Here is a 17919-nt window from a genome sequence, read left to right on the forward strand (position 1 = left end):
GGAAAAATTCTGAGGGACAGGATTAATCTCCACTTGGAGAGGCAGGGATTAATCAGGGATAATCAGCACATCTTTGTCGGGGAGATAGTGTCTAACTAACTTGATTGAATTTTTCAAGGCAGTGACTAGGTGTGTAGATGAGGGTAAAGCAGTTGATGTAGTCTACATGGACTTCAGTAAGGCTTTTGATAAGGTCCCGCATGGGAGATTGGTTAAGAAGGTGAGAGCCCATGGGATCCAGGGCAATTTGGCAAATTGGATCCAAAATTGTCTTAGTGGCAGGAGGCAGAGGGTGATGGGCGAGGGTTGTTGTTGCGAGTGGAAGCCTGTGACCAGTGGTGTACCACAGGGATCGGTGCTGGGATCCTTGCTGTTTGTAGTGTACATTAATGATTTAGACGTGAATATAGGAGGTATGATCAGTAAGTTCACAGAAGACACGAAAATTGGTGGTGACGTAAATAGTGAGGAGGAAAGCCTTAGATTACAGGACAATGTAGATGGGCTGGTAAGATGGACAGAGCTGTGGCAAATGGAATTTAATCCTGAGAAGTGTGAGGTGATGCATTTTGGGAGGACTAACAAGTCAAGCAAATATACAATGGATGGTCGGACCCCAGGAAGTACAGGAGGTCAGAGGGACCTTGGTGTACTTGTCCATAGATCAGTGAAGGCAGCAGTACAGGTAGATAAGGTGGTTAGGAAGGCATATGGGATACTTGCCTTTATTAGCCAAGGCATAGAATATAAGAGCAGGGAGGTTATGACGGAGCTGTATAAAACACTAGTTAGGCCACAGCTGGAGTACTGTGTACAGTTCTGGTCACCACACTAAAGGAAGGATGTGATTGCACTGGAGAGGGTGCAGAGGAGATTCACCAGGATGTTGCCTGGGCTGGAGTGTTTCAGTTGTGAAGAGAGACTGAAAAGGCGAGGATTGGTTTCCTTAGAGCAGAGAAGGCTGAGGGGAGACCTGATTGAGGTATACAAAATTAGGAGGGGCATCGATTGGGGTTGATCGGAAGAAACGTTTTCCCTTAGAGGAGGGGGTCAATAACCAGGGGGCATAGATTTAGGGTAAGGGGCAGGAGGTTTGGAGGGGATTTGAGGAAAATCTTTTTCACCCAGAGGGTGGTTGGAATCTGGAACACACTGCCTGAAGGGGTGGTAGAGGCAGGAACCCTCACAACATTTAAGAAGTATTTAGATGAGCACGAAACGCCATAGTATACAAGGCTACGGGCCAAGTGCTGGAAAATGGGATTAGAATAGTTAGGTGCTTGATGGCCGGCACGGACTCAATGGGCCGAAGGGCCTGTTTCTATGCTGTATAACTCTATATCTCTACGAGGTTATTGTCCCCATTACTCAGAGCACAGCATCTTTGGCCAGAGGAATGCAGGCTGCGAAACGTTCATAGCTGTTATACTGGGTAACGCAGTGTGTTTAAATTGTGGCCCACCATAATGTTTATTTTACTTTGAGTCTCTGTGATCGATTGTCATGAACGAGTTTGACTTCAGCACTCCAGCTCAGGACATGAGGGTTTCATTTCTAACCACCTCTCTCCTTTCCTAGGGAACTCCAATCCCACTGCTCACAACAGCTGCCTATGGCCTCGAACATGGCAAAGCTCACCCAGGGTCGATGCCCATGAGCCTCCAATGGCCTATTGATCCTTCCAAATATGGTAGGTGATTGGAATGAACAGGGTCACTGATGGGATTAACTGCAGAAAACTTAAAAGACAGAGTAAAAATTCTGACATTCACTGTCAAAAAACCTGCTTGGATCATATTTTGGCTTAATGACGTGTTGGTTTTGGTGGTTTTCATTTTTTCCTTTGCAGTAGCAACACAGGAACAGGAGGAGGCCATTCAGCCCCTCGAACCTGTTCCACCATTCAGTTAGATCATGGCTGATCTGTATCTCAACTCCAATTCCCTGCCTTTTCTCCATATCCCTCGATAACCTTGTTAAACAAAAATCCATCAATCTCTATTTTAAAATTTTCAATTGACCCACAGCTTTTTGGGGAAGAGAATTCCAGATTTCCACTCCCCTTTGTGTGAAGAATAGCCCTGACCAGCCTGGCTCTAAATTTACGGTTCAGTCCCCTTGCTTTGGACTACCCACCCCCGTCACACCAGAGGAAATAGTTTCTCCCTGTCTCCCCCTATCAAATCCTTTCACCATCTTAAAGACCTCAATTAGATCACCCTTAATCTTCTATACTCGAGAGAATACAAGACTAGTCTGTGTAACCTGTCCTCGTAATTTAACCCTTTTAGCCCTGGTATCATTCTGGTGATATAAAAACAAGAAATGCTGGAAATACTCAGCAGGTCTGGCAGCATCTGTGGAGAGAGAAGCAGAGTTAACGTTTCAGGTCAGTGATCCTGCTTCAGAACTGGAAAAGGTTAGAAAAGAATTGGGTTTTAAGCAAGTGAAGGGGAGGGGGTGGGGGAGAGAACAAAGGGGAAGGTGATTGATAGGGCAGGAGAGATTAAATAACAAAGCTGTACTGGGACAAAGGCAAAGAGTGTGTTAATGCTTGTGGTGAAAGATAAAACATTAGTCAAGACAGAGTGTTAATAGTGGAATAAAGAGCAGCTCTGACTGCATGAAAAACAGGAACATGGTTAAAAAAAAAGAATATTCAAAAAAGGCCAGTCATGCTCTGAAGTTATTGAACTCAATATTCAGTCTGCAAAGCTTTTCTGACACAGTATGTAGACAGGCCAACCAGGGGCGATGCCACATTGGATTTGGTACTGGGAAATGAACCCGGCCAGGTGTTAGATTTAGATGTAGGTGAGCACTTTGGTGACAGTGATCACAATTCGGTTAGGTTTACCTTAGCGATGGGCAGGGACAGGTATATACTGCAGGGCAAGAATTATAGCTGGGGGAAAGGAAATTATGATGCGATTAGGCAAGATTTAGGATGCGTAGGATGGGGAAGGAAACTGCAGGGGATGGGAACAATCGAAATGTGGAGCTTATTCAAGGAGCAGCTACTGCGTGTCCTTGATAAGTATGTACCTGTGAGGCAGGGAGGAAGTTGTCGTGCGAGGGAGCCGTGGTTTAATAAAGAAGTTGAAGCGCTTGTCAAAAGGAAGAAGAAGGCTTATGTTAGGATGAGACGTGAAGGCTCAGTTAGGGCGCTTGAGAGCTACAAGCTCGCCAGGAAGGATCTAAAGGGAGAGCTAAGAAGAGCAAGGAGAGGACACGAGAAGTCATTGGTGGATCGGATCAGGGAAAACCCTAAGGCTTTCTATAGGTATATCAGGAATAAAAGAATGACTAGAGTTAGATTAAGGCCAATCAAGGATAGTAGTGGGAAGTTGTGTGTGGAATCAGAGGAGATAGGGGAAGTGTTAAATGAATATTTTGCGTCAGTATTTACAGTAGAGAAAGAAAATGTTGTTGAGAATACTGAGATTCAGGCTACGAGGCTAGATGGGATTGAGGTTCACAAGGAGGAGGTGTTAGCAATTTTGGAAAGTGTGAAAATAGATAAGTCCCCTGGGCCAGATGGGATTTATCCTAGGATTCTCTGGGAAGCTAGGGAGGAGATTGCAGAGCCTTTGTCCTTGATCTTTATGTCGTCATTGTCGACAGGAATAGTGCCGGAAGACTGGAGGATTGCAAATGTTGTCCCCTTGTCCAAGAAGGGGAGTAGAGACAGCCCTGGTAATTATAGACCTGTGAGCCTTACTTCGGTTGTGGGTAAAATGTTGGAAAAGGTTATAAGAGACAGGATTTATAATCATCTTGAAAAGAATAAGTACATTAGAGATAGTCAGCACGGTTTTGTGACGGGTAGGTCGTGCCTCACAAACCTTATTGAGTTTTTCGAGAAGGTGACCAAACAGGTGGATGAGGGTAAAGCAGTGGATGTGGTGTATATGGATTTCAGTAAGGCGTTTGATAAGGTTCCCCACGGTAGGCTATTGCAGAAAATACGGAAGTATGGGGTTGAAGGTGATTTAGAGCTTTGGATCAGAAATTGGCTAGCTGAAAGAAGACAGAGGGTGGTGGTTGATGGCAAATGTTCATCCTGGAGTTTAGTTACTAGTGGTGTACCGCAAGGATCTGTTTTGGGGCCATTGCTGTTTGTCATTTTTATAAATGACCTGGAAGAGGGTGTAGAAGGGTGGGTTAGTAAATTTGCAGATGACACTAAGGTCGGTGGAGTTGTGGATAGTGCCGAAGGATGTTGTAGGGTACAGAGAGACATAGATAGGCTGCAGAGCTGGGCTGAGAGATGGCAAATGGAGTTTAATGCGGAAAAGTGTGAGGTGATTCACTTTGGAAAGAGTAACAGGAATGCAGAGTACTGGGCTAATGGGAAGATTCTTGTTAGTGTAGATGAGCAGAGAGATCTTGGTGTCCAGGTGCATAAATCCCTGAAGGTTGCTAACCAGGTTAATAGGGCTGTCAAGAAGGCATATGGTGTGTTAGCTTTTATTAGTAGGGGGGTCGAGTTTCGGAGCCACGAGGTCATGCTGCAGCTGTACAAGACTCTGGTGAGACCGCACCTGGAGTATTGCGTGCAGTTCTGGTCACCGCATTATAGAAAGGATGTGGAAGCTATGGAAAGGGTGCAGAGGAGATTTACTAGGATGTTGCCTGGTATGGAGGGAAGGTCTTACGAGGAAAGGCTGAGGGACTTGAGGTTGTTTTCGTTGGAGAGAAGGAGGAGGAGAGGTGACTTACTAGAGACATATAAGATAATCAGAGGGTTAGATAGGGTGGATAGTGAGAGTCTTTTTCCTCGGATGGTGATGGCAAACACGAGGGGACATAGCTTCAAGTTGAGGGGTGATAGATATAGGACAGATGTGAGAGGTAGTTTCTTTACTCAGAGAGTAGTAAGGGCGTGGAATGCCCTGCCTGCAGCAGTAGTAGATTCGCCAACTTTAAGGGCATTTAAGTGGACATTGGATAGACATATGGATGAAAATGGAATAGTGTAGGTCAGATTGTTTCACAGGTCGGCGCAACATCGAGGGCCGAAGGGCCTGTACTGCGCTGTAATATTCTAATTCTTAAAAAAAAAAAGCTGTCGAGTGCCTAATCGAAAGATCAGGTGCTGCTCCTCGAGGCGGGGGAAAGACAGACTAAGAGAAAAAGCAAGAGAGAGATAGAGAGACACACACAGACAGAGATAGAGAGAGACCTAGAGATAGAGTAAGCGAGAGAGCGAGATAGAAAGAGCAAGAGAGAGATAGAGTGAGGGTGAGACAGCATGAGAGAGAGCAAGAGACAAACAGATAGAGCAAGAGATACTGAGAGAGTGCAAGAGAATGTGTGAGAGAGAGAGACTAAGAGAGAGACAGAAAGTGAGAGACAAGAGATAGAGAGAGAGGCTTAAAGAGAGCAAGCAACATAAAGAGAAAGAGCATGAGAGAGAGATAGAGAGCATAAAAGACAGAGATAGAGAAAGTGCAAGAGAGAGACAGACAAACAGAGAGCCAGAGAGAGTGAGTCATTTACGGCACAGGAGGAGGCCATTCGGCTCATCGAGTCCAGGCGGCTCTTCATGGAACTACGGAGTCAGTCCAACTCCTCCACTCGATCCCTGTAGCCCTGCAAGTCTATTGCTCTCAGGTGCCCATCCAATTTCCTCTTGAAGTCATTGATTGTCTTTGCTTCCACCGCCCTTGTAGTCATTACCTCCTGCTGCATAAAAGAGTTCTTCCTCATATTCCTCTGCATCTTTAGCCCAAAGCTTTCAATCTGTGTCCCATAGTCCTTGTACCATTACTTATTGGGAACAACCTTTCCTTCTCTAACATTTCTAAGCCTGTCATAATCTTGTACATCTCATAGAGTCATAGAGAGATACAGCACTGAAACAAGCCCTTCGGCCCACCGAGTCTGTGCCGTCCATCAACTACCCATTTATACTAATCCTACATTAATCCCATATTCCCTACCACATCCCCACCTTCCCTCAATTCTCCTACCATCTACCTACACCAGGGGCTATTTACAATGGCCAATTTACCTATCAGCCTGCAAGTCTTTGGCTGTGGGAGGAAACCGGAGCACCCGGAGAAAACCCACGCAGACACAGGGAGAACTTGCAAACTCCGCACAGGCAGGACCCAGAATCGAACCTGGGTCGCGGGAGCTATGAGACTGCGGTGCTAACCACTGCACCACTGTGCCGCCCTCAAATTGCTATCAAATCTCCCCTCAATCTCCTTTGCTCCAAGGAGAACAACCCCAGCTTCTCCAACCTAACCTTGCAGCTAAAATCCCTCATCCCTGGAACCATTCTGGTAAATCTCCTCTGCACCCTCTCAAGGACCCTCACATCCTTCCTAAAGTGTGGTGACCAGAACCGGACGTAATACTCTAGTTGTGACTTAACCAGAGTTTTATAAAGGTTCGGTATAACCTCCCTGCTTTTGTACTCAATGCCAGTGAAAGAGAGGCCGAGAGAGATTTATCAGCAACATAGAGCATTTGGGAAGAACTAGATTCTGCTCAGGCCCAGTGTCACAATCACAATCAGCAGCAGGAAGAGAGGAGAAAACCGATAACACTTGGTGCAGAATTTCTTTGTAGGAACAAAGTTTCATAGACGCAGTTAGAAGTAAGTTGGAGCGGGGAAACAGGTTGATCAGCAAGTTGCAGTGATGAAACAATCACTATCTTCAGTACAATCAAACAGCTTTGCATGTGAATTATCACATTCTATCTGATAATCACACTCACTGACAACTAACAATATTAATCAATAATCAATACAAGCAGTCACATGTTGTAATCACGAATCAATCAACCTCGTCAGCAACAAGTGAGCCAATCCCCACTGCATCTCTCATTAACCTTATTCAGATCCCCAGCTGGCTAAAGTTGTGATGGGAACCAGTAAGTGAAGACAGTATATGTTCCAGAGCCAGCTCCGTAAAGCCTGCAATGATATGTCTCTTTGCAGGAACAGGGTGGGGATGTGTGGGAATGTATCTGCACCAACTGAGCTGGCGGATGTTGGTTCATTGACAGGGAACCTGATGTCACTCTCCCAGACCTTTGTCAACAGCACATCATGCACTAATACAGGATTTTGTGAAAACTGCAAACTGCCCCATTAATTTAATGGGGAGGCTTTTAACTCCTGAGAGATCAGCTGTGTTTTAGCTGACCGTTAGGCACTAGGGATAAAGTTATGCTGAGGAGACGTTCACTTTTTGACGACAACAGATTTCTTGAAAATAGTTAATCAGGATATATTTAAAGAAACAATTCACAATGTTTAACAAAAATACATGCCATTAAAAAAATACTCAGCAAGAAAGCTCCATCCCTGGCTCACTAAGTAAGTTAAGGACAGTATTAGATTAAAAGAAGAAGCTTATAATGTTGCAAAGAACAGTAGTAAGTCTGAGGATTGGGAGTGTTTTAGAAACCAGCAAAGGGCCACCAAAAAGCTGATAAAAAGGGAAAACATAGAAAATGAGAGTAAACTAGCCAGGAATATTAAAACAGATTGTAAGAGCTTTTACAAGTATATAAAAAGGAGAATAGCTAAAGAAAACATTGTCCCTTATAAGCAGAGACGGGAGAAATTATGGGAATGAGGAAATGGCAGGGACATTGAACAAATATTTTGTGTCTGTCTTCACAGTAGAAGACGCAAATTGAATACCAGAAGTAGAGGGTAACTAAGGGACTAATAAGAGTGAGGAAATTAAGGTAATTATTATCAGCGGAGAAAATTATTGGAGAAACTTAAGGGACTAAAGTCCGATAAATCCCTGGGACCTGATGGCCCACACCTAGGGTTCTAAAAGAGATAGCTACAGAGATAGTGGATACACTGATTCTGATTTTCCAAAATTCCCTAGATTCTAGAACAGTCCCAGCAGATTCTTCTTTGGCCTCCTTATCTCGAGAGACAATGGATAAGCGCCTGGAGGTGGTCTTTGGTTTGTGAAGCAGCGCCTGGAGTGGCTATAAAGGCCAATTCTAGAGTGACAGGCTCTTCCACAGGTGCTGCAGAAAAATTTGTTTGTCGGGGCTGTTTCGCAGTTGGCTCTCCCCTTGCGCCTCTGTCTTTTTTCCTGCCAACTACTAAGTCTCTTCGATTCGCCACACTTTAGCCCCATCTTTATGGCTGCCCGCCAGCTCTGGCGAACGCTGGCAACTGACTCCCACGACTTGTGATCAATGTCACAGGATTTCATGTCGCGTTTGCAGACGTCTTTAAAGCGGAGACATGGACGGCCGGTGGGTCTGATACCAGTGACGAGCTCGCTGTACAATGTGTCTTTGGGGATCTTGCCATCTTCCATGCGGCTCACATGGCCAAGCCATCTCAAGCGCCGCTGACTCAGTAGTGTGTATAAGCTGGGGATGTTGGCTGCCTCGAGGACTTCTGTGTTGGAGATACGGTCCTGCCACCTGATGCCAAGTATTCTCCGGAGGCAGCGAAGATGGAATGAATTGAGACGTCGCTCTTGGCTGACATACGTTGTCCAGGCCTCGCTGCCATAGAGCAAGGTACTGAGGACACTGGCTTGATACTCAGACTTTTGTGTTCTGTGTCAGTGCGCCATTTTCCCACACTCTCTTGGCCAGTCTGAACATAGCAGTGGAAGCCTTTCCCATGCGCTTGTTGATTTCTGCATCTAGAGACAGGTTACTGGTGATAGTTGAGCCTAGGTAGGTGAACTCTTGAACCACTTCCAGAGCGTGGTCGCCAATATTGATGGATGGAGCATTTCTGACATCCTGCCCCATGATGTTCGTTTTCTTGAGGCTGATGGTTAGGCCAAATTCATTGCAGGCAGCCGCAAACCTGTCGATGAGACTCTGCAGGCACTCTTCAGTGTGAGATGTTAAAGCAGCATCGTCAGCAAAGAGGAGTTCCCTGATGAGGACTTTCCGTACTTTGGACTTCGCTCTTAGATGGGCAAGGTTGAACAACCTGCCCCCTGATCTTGTGTGGAGGAAAATTCCTTCTTCCGAGGACTTGAACGCATGTGAAAGCAGCAGGGAGAAGAAAATCCCAAAAAGTGTGGGTGTGAGAACACAGCCCTGTTTCACGCCACTCAGGATAGGAAAGGGGTCTGATGAGGTGCCGCTATGCTGAAATGTGCCTTTCATATTGTCATGGAATGAGGTGATGATACTTAGTAGCTTTGGTGGGCATCCGATCTTTTCTAGTAGTCTGAAGAGACCACGTCTGCTGACGAGGTCAAAGGCTTTGGTGAGGTCAATGAAAGCAATGTAGAGGGGCATCTGTTGTTCGCGGCATTTCTCCTGTATCTGACGAAGGGAGAACAGCATGTCAATGGTCGATCTCTCTGCACGAAAGCCACACTGTGCCTCAGGGTAGATGCGCTCGGCCAGCTTCTGGAGCCTGTTTAGAGTGACTCGAGCAAAGACTTTCCCCACTATGCTGAGCAGGGAGATTCCACGGTAGTTGTTGCGGTCACCTTTGTTTTTATAGAGGGTGATTATATTGGCATCGCGCATGTCGTGGGGTACTGCTTCCTCGTGCCAGCACAGGCATAGCAGTTCATGGAGTGCTGAGAGTATAGCAGGCTTGGCACTCTTGATTATTTCAGGGTAATGCTGTCCTTCCCAGTGGCTTTTCCGCTGGCTAGAGAATCAATGGCATCACTGAGTTCCGATTTTGTTGGCTGTATGTCCAGCTCAACGATGACTGGTAGAGGCTGGGCTGCATTGAGGGCAGTCTCAGTGACAACATTCTCCCTGGAGTACAGTTCTAGGTAGTGCTCAACCCAGCGGTCCATTTGTTTGCGTTGGTCAGTGATTATGTCCCCTGATTTAGATTTGAGGGGGGCGATCAGATTGGAAGTTAGCAAATGTAACAACTCTATTCAAGAAAGAAAGGAGAGAGAAAGCAAGGAACTACAGGCCTGTCAGCCTGGCATCAGTTGTCGGGAAAATGCTGGAAACTATTATTAAGGAAGTCTTAACAATGTACTTAGAAAATCATAGTATGATCAGACAGAATTAACATGGTTTTACAAAAGGGAAATTATGTTTGACAAACTTATTCGAGTTTTTTTGAGGATGTAAATGGTAGGGTAGATGAAGACCAGTAGATGTAGTATACTTGGATTTCCAAAAGGCATTCAGCAAGGTGCCCCACTGAAGGCTAATACACAAGATAAGAGGTCATGGAGTTGGGGGTAATGTATTAGCATGGATAGAGGATTGGTTAACAGACAGGAAGCAAAGAGTAGGGATAAATAGGGCTTTTTCACACCACTGTGGTGAGTAACTCACCTCCTGACTCCCCAAAGCCTGTTCACCGTCTACAAGGCACAAGTCAGGAGTGTGATGGAATACTCTCCACTGGCCTGGATGGGTGCAGCTCCAACAACACTCAAGAAGCTCAACACCATCCAGGACAAAGCAGCCCGCTTGATTGGCACCCCATCCACCACCTTCAACATTCACTCCCTCCACCACCGAAACACAGTGGCAGCAGTGTGTACCATCTACAAGATGCACTGCAGCAACTTGCCAAGGCTCCTTTGACAGCATCTTCCGAACCCGTGACCTCTACCACCTACAAGGACAAGGGCAGCAGATATTTGGGAACACCACCACCTGCAAGTTCCCATCCAAGTCACACACCATCCTGACTTGGAACTATATCGCCGTTCCTTCACTGTCACTGGGTCAAAATCCTGGAACTCCCTTCCTAACAGCACTGTGGGTGTACCTACCCCACACGGACTGCAGCGGTTCAAGAAGGCAGCTCACCACCACCTTCTCAAGGGCAATTAGGGACAGGCAATAAATGCTGGCCTGGCCAGTGACGCCCACATCCCCCGAATAAATTTTAAAAATGTAGCAATGGAGGAGCCTCAGCTCTTGCACTTGTCCAACAGGTTCGAGGTTCTTGCAGCTTGTGTGGGTGAGAGCACGGGCTGCAGCGAGGATGAACAAACCAACCACAGCACTGTGGTACAGGGAGCCATTCAAACAGGGGGAGTAAAAAGGATGTAGTGGTCTTGTCTTTTTCTTTCTTTTGTCTTTTGGGCCTCCTTATCTCGAGAGACAATGGATACGCGCCTGGAGGTGGTCAGTGGTTTGTGAAGCAGCGCCTGGAGTGGCTATAAAGGCCAATTCTGGAGTGACAGGCTCTTCCACAGGTGCTGCAGAGAAATTTGTTTGTCGGGGCTGTTACACAGTTGGCTCTCCCCTTGCACCTCTGTCTTTTTTCCTGCCAACTACTAAGTCTCTTCGACTCGCCACAATTTAGCCCTGTCTTTATGGCTGCCCGCCAGCTCTGGCGAATGCTGGCAACTGACTCCCACGACTTGTGATCAATGTCACACGATTTCATGTCGCGTTTGCAGACGTCTTTAAAGCGGAGACATGGACGGCCGGTGGGTCTGATACCAGTGGCGAGCTCGCTGTACAATGTGTCTTTGGGGATCCTGCCATCTTCCATGCGGCTCACATGGCCAAGCCATCTCAAGCGCCGCTGACTCAGTAGTGTGTATAAGCTGGGGGTGTTGGCCGCTTCAATGACTTCTGTGTTGGAGATATAGTCCTGCCACCTGATGCCAAGTATTCTCCGAAGGCAGCGAAGATGGAATGAATTGAGACGTCGCTCTTGGCTGGCATACGTTGTCCAGGCCTCGCTGCCGTAGAGCAAGGTACTGAGGACACAGGCCTGATACACTCGGACTTTTGTGTTCCGTGTCAGTGCGCCATTGTCCCACACTCTCTTGGCCAGTCTGGACATAGCAGTGGAAGCCTTACCCATGCGCTTGTTGATTTCTGCATCTAGAGACAGGTTACTGGTGATAGTTGAGCCTAGGTAGGTGAACTCTTGAACCACTTCCAGAGCGTGGTCGCCAATATTGATGGATGGAGCATTTCTGACATCCTGCCCCATGATGTTCGTTTTCTTGAGGCTGATGGTTAGGCCAAATTCATTGCAGGCAGACGCAAACCTGTCGATGAGACTCTGCAGGCATTCTTCAGTGTGAGATGTTAAAGCAGCATCGTCAGCAAAGAGGAGTTCTCTGATGAGGACTTTCCGTACTTTGGACTTCGCTCTTAGACGGGCAAGGTTGAACAACCTGCCCCCTGATCTTGTGTGGAGGAAAATTCCTTCTTCAGAGGATTTGAACGCATGTGAAAGCAGCAGGGAGAAGAAAATCCCAAAAAGTGTGGGTGCGAGAACACAGCCCTGTTTCACACCACTCAGGATAGGAAAGGGCTCTGATGAGGAGCCACCATGTTGAATTGTGCCTTTCATATTGTCATGGAATGAGGTGATGATACTTAGTAGCTTTGGTGGACATCCGATCTTTTCTAGTAGTCTGAAGAGACCACGTCTGCTGACGAGGTCAAAGGCTTTGGTGAGATCAATGAAAGCAATGTAGAGGGGCATCTGTTGTTCACGGCATTTCTCCTGTATCTGACGAAGGGAGAACAGCATGTCAATAGTCGATCTCTCTGCACGAAAGCCACACTGTGTAGTAGTAAGGACAGTATAGTTAAGTGATTGATACAGTTCACTGCAGCCGAGAACATGAGTCTTATAGGCTGTGTTGCCTACCCGCTGCCAGAGATAAGGACATCTCCTTGGGGTGGGAGGGGAAGAATCCTGTTGTCGTGGTCAACATGGGTACCAACAACATGGATAGGACTAAGAAAGAGGTTCTGCTGAGGGAGTATGAGCAGCTAGGGATTAAATTAAAAATAATCACTGGATTACTACCTGAGACACGAGTGAACTGGCATAGGGTAAATAAGATCAGAGAGTTGAATGCGTGGCTCAAAGATTGATGTGGGAGAAATGGGTTTCGATTCATGGGGCACTGGCACCAGTACTGGGGAAAATGGGAGCTGTACCATTGGGACAGTCATCACCTGAATCGTGCTGGGACAAGTGTCTTGGCGAATCATATAACTAGACTTGTAGAGAGGGCTTTAAAGTAAATAGTTGGGGGGTGTTGGGGGGGATGAAGGTTCAGGTGAGGGGAAATTTAGAAAGTTAATGAGGAAGGACAAGTCAATAGTGCAGGGTAGTGATACAGGTAATGATAACCAGACAGGAAGAGACAGAGCATACAAACATAAGAGTGCACCATCAAATAAGGTCAAAATAGGGAGAAAGAGTAAAGAGACAAAATTAAGGACTCTTTATCTGAATGCATGCAGCATTGGTAACAAGATGGATGAATTGATAGCACAAATAGAAATAGAAATAAATGGGTATGATATGATAGCCATTACAGAGACGTGGTTATAAAAGCAAAATACTGCGGATGCTGGAAATCTGAAACAAAAACAAGAAATGCTGGAATCACTCAGCAGGTGTGGCAGCATCTGTGAAAAGAGAAGCAGAGTTAACGTTTCGGGTCAGTGACCCTTCTTCGGAACCTTCCGAAGAAGGGTCACTGACCCGAAACGTTAACTCTGCTTCTCTTTCCACAGAGACGTGGTTGCAAGGTGACCAAAACTGGGAACTAAGTATTCAAGGGTATTCGACATTTCGGAAGGGTAGGCAGAAAGGAAAAGAAGGTGGGGTAGCTCTCTTAATAAAGGATGAGATTAGTGCAGTAGTGGGAAATGATCTTGGCTCGGAAGATCAAGATATAGAATCAGTTTTGATGGAGATAAGAAACAGTAAAGGAAAGAAGTCACTGGTTGGAGTAGTTTATTGGCCCCCTAACAGTAGCTTCGCTGTAGGACAGAGTATAAATCAAGAAATAATGGGGGCTTGTAGGAAAGGTACTGCAGTAAGTTTGGGCAATTTTAATCTTCATATAGATTGGACTAATCAAATTGGCAAAGGTAGCCTGGAGGATGAGTTCATAGAGTGTATTAAGGACAGTTTCTTAGAACAACATGTTCTGGAACCAACCCGGGAGCAGCTACACATAGTAATGTGTAATGAGACAGGATTAATAAATTACCTCATCGTAAAGGATCCTGTAGGCAAGACTGATCATAACATGATAGAATTGCACATTCAGTTTGAGGATGAGAAGTTTGAGTCTGAAACTATTGTCTTAAACTTAAATAAAGATAATTACAAGGCTATGAAGACAGAGTTGGCAAAAGTGGACTGGGAAAAAGGTTAAAAGGTAAGATAGAAGCAGAGGCAGACATTTAAGGAGATATTTCATAACTCTCAACAAAGATATATTCCATTGAGAAAGAAAGGCTCTAGGAGAAAGATGCTTCATCCATGGCTAACTAAGGAAATTAAGGATGGTATCGAATAGAAAGAAAAGGAATATGTCAACTGCTGTCCCTCGATTCGAGGATAAGATCTACTCAAGGTTGTTAGTTTCTGCTATGGGTCTTCAGGTAACTAAACAGGCAGAATGTCCTACGAGGCAGTGGGATCCAAAGTGCAGGATTTGCTTCCTTTTCTTTCCTTCTCTGCTGCTGCTCTGCCTCATCATGCTTGTATTTGGACTTAAAGCATGATGCATGATGGACAGGTTGTCGCCATTTTGAACGATTGGTATCAAGTTCCTCCCAGTCATCAGTGTCAATGCTGCTGTGCTTCAAAGAGAGCTTCAGAGTGTCCTTTGTCCTCCCCGGAACACTGGCCATTTGAGAGTTGAGAAAACAGGACTGGCGGGGGAGACGGTTTTCGGCCATCCGGACACAGTGTCCAGTCCGTTGAAGTTGGTTTTGCAGGCATTTTGTCTGAATGCTTGTGGAGCTGGCTTCAAGAAGGACTGTAGCGTTTGTTCAGTGGTCTTCCCATTGAATCCGGAGAATGTGGCGGAGGCATTGATGATGGAATTTCTCTAGTGTTCTTATGTGTCGCAGATGCACAGTCCAGGTCTCACTGTAGTACAGCAGTGTGATGACAACAACTGCTCTGTACACTGGGATTTTTGTTGACTTGAGAGGTCTTTGTTGTCAAACACTCACTGCCGTAGTTTGTAGAAGGCTGAGCTGGCACAGCTGATCTGGTGTTGCATCTCCTCATCAATGATGGCCTTTTGAGAGAGGTGGCTGCCAAGGTATAGGAAGTGCTCAACATATTCCAAAGTGTCTCCTTCAACGTGTATGGGAGGTGGAACATCCGGCTGACCGGGTGTGGGTTGATATGAGTTTGTTTCAGCAACATTCAAGGACTGGCCGAGTCTCTTGTATGCAGAATTGAAGAGATCGAGAGCGGCTTGCAAATGTGGGGCAGAGTGGGTAACGACAATGCAGTTATCCGCAAACTATCGATCAAGGATTAGTGGTAGACCAGAAGATTAGAGAAAATTTAGAAACCAGCAGAGGATGACTAAAAAAAAAGAGGGGGAAATTAGAGTATGAGAGTAAACTAGCAAGAAATATAAAAACAGACTGTAAAAGCTTCTACAAATATATAAAAAAGGAAGAGAGTAGCTAAAGTAAGTGTTGATTCTTAGAGGATGAGACTGGAGAATTAATAATGGGAAACAAGGAAATAGCAGAGACTTTGAACAAGTCTTTTGTATCTGTCTTCATACTAGAAGACACAAAAAAACAACCCAAGAATAGCAGAAAATCAAGAGGCAAAAAGGAGGGAGGCACTTAAAACAGTCACTATCACAAGAGAAAAAATACTAGGAAAACTAATGGGACTAAAGGCTGACAAGTCCCTTGGGCCTGATGACCTGCATCCTAGCATCTTAAAAGAAGTGACTGCAGAGATAGTGGATGCATTGATTGTAGGTTCTTGAAAAGTCCCAACAGATTGGAAAACCCCAAACCTAACACCTGTGTTCAAGAAAGGGGGAGGCAGAAAGCAGGAAACTATTGACCAGTTAGCCTAACATCTGCCATTGGGAAAATGCTAGAATCCATTAATAAGAACGTAGTGGCAGAACATTTAGAAAATCATAATGCGATCAGGCAGAGTCAACATGGCTTTATGAAAGGGAAGTCATGTTTGACAAATTTATTCGAGTTCCTTGAGGATGTAACATGCAGGGTAGATAAAGGGGAGCCAGTAGATGCAGTGTATTTGGATTTCCAAAAGGCATTCAAAAAGGAGCCACATGAAAGATTACTACACAAGATAACAGTTCATGGTGTTGGGCCTTTATTGCCCATACCTAATTGCCCTTGAGAAGGTGGTGGTGAGCTGCCTTTTTGAACCGCTGCAGTCCATGTGGGGTAGGTACACCCACAGTGCTGTTAGGAAGGGAGTTCCAGGATTTTGACCCAGCGACAATGAAGGAACGGCGATATAGTTCCAAGTCAGGATGGTGTGTGACTTGGGCGGGAACTTGCAGGTGATGGTGTTCCCATGCATCTGCTGCCCTTGTCCTTCTAGTTGGTAGAGGTCGCGGGTTTAGAAGGTGCTGTTGAAGGAGGATTGGTGCGTTGTTGCAGTGCATCTTGTACATGGTACACACTGTGCGTCGGTGGTGGAGGGACTGAATGTTTAAGGTGGTGGATGGGGTGCTGATCAAGCGGGCTGCTTTGTCCTGGATGGTGTTGATCTTCGAGTGTTGTTGGAGCTTCACCCATCCGGGCAAGTGGAGAGTATTCCATCACACTCCTGATGTGTAGATGGTGGACAGGCTTTGGGGAGTCAGGAGGTGAGTTACTCGTCACAGAATTCCCAGCCTCTGACCTGCTCTTGTAGCCACATTATTTATGTGGCTGTTCCAGTCAGTTTCTGGTCAATGGTAATCCCTAGGATGTTGATAGTGGAGGATTGAGTGATGGTAATGCCATTGAATGTCAAGAGGAGATAGTTGGATTCTCTCTTGTTTGAGATGGTCACCTGTGGAATTCACTACCACAGAAAGCAGTTGAGGCCAAAACATTGTATGTTTTCAAGAAGGAGTTAGATATAACTCTTGGGTTTAAAGGGATCAAAGGATATGGGACAAAAGCCAGAACAGGTTACTGAGTTGGATGGTCAGCCATGATCATAATGAATGGCAGAACAGGCTCGAAGGGCTGAATGGCCTACTCCTGCTCCTATTTTCTATGTTTTCTTTGTTTCTATGGTCATTGCCTGGCACTTGTGTGGCGCGAATGTTACTTGGCACTTATCAGCCCAAGCATGGATATTGTCCAGGTCTTGCTGCATGTGGACATGGGCTGCTTCATTATCTGAGGAGTTGCGAATGGTGCTGAACATTGTGCAATCATCAGCGAACATCCCCATTTCTGACCTTATGAAGAAGGGAAAGTCATTGATGAAGCAGCTGAAGATGGTTGGGCCTAGGACACTGCCCTGAGGAACTCCTGCAGTGATGACCTGGGAGTGAGATGATTGACTTCCAACAACTACAACCATCTTCCTTTGTGCTAGGTATGACCCCAACCAGCGGAGGGTTTTCCCCCTGATTCCCATTGACTCCAGTTTTGCTAGGGCTCCTTGATGCCATACTTGGACTAGTGGGGTGCCACAGGGATCAGTGCTGGGGCCTCAACATTTTCCAATATATATTAATGACTTGGATGAAGGGACCGAGTGTGTTATAGCCAAATTTGCCGACGATACTAAGACAGCTGGAAAGCAAGTTGTGGGGAGGACACAAAGAGTCTGCAAAGCGATATAGATAGGTTAAGTGAGTGGGTACTTACTACTAAACTACTTTTATACTTCATCCCCCTTGCAATAAATGCCAACATTCCATTTGCCTTCCTAATTACTTGCTGTACCTGCATGCTAAATTTAGTGATTCATGTACAAGGATACCTCGATCCCTCTGTACCGCAGCATTCTGCAGTCTCTCTCTATGTAAATAATAACCTGCTTTTCTATTCTTCCTGCCAAAGGTAACAACCTCACAAGGCAGTCAAGGGTTATGGGGTTAGGCAGGAAAGTGGAGTTAAGGCCACAATCAGATCAGCTGTGATCTTATCGAATGACAGAACAGGCTCGAGGGGCCGAATGGCCTACTCCTGCTCCTGTTTCTTATGTTCAAGTGACTATTAATT

General features: G+C 45.8%; 1 protein-coding gene across 1 annotated transcript in view; it reads left to right on the plus strand.

Annotated features, from left to right (window-relative positions):
• Positions 1-17919, plus strand: part of ncor2 (nuclear receptor corepressor 2) — a 446529-nt gene that overhangs the window by 322847 nt on the left and 105763 nt on the right. The window contains exon 27 of the mRNA XM_068055641.1: positions 1579-1690. Within this exon, the coding sequence (XP_067911742.1) occupies positions 1579-1690 (112 nt within the window). The remainder of the gene's footprint in view (positions 1-1578; positions 1691-17919) is intronic.

This window comes from Heterodontus francisci, chromosome 23 (genome assembly GCF_036365525.1).
Source record: "Heterodontus francisci isolate sHetFra1 chromosome 23, sHetFra1.hap1, whole genome shotgun sequence".
NCBI classification, from domain to species: domain Eukaryota; kingdom Metazoa; phylum Chordata; class Chondrichthyes; order Heterodontiformes; family Heterodontidae; genus Heterodontus; species Heterodontus francisci.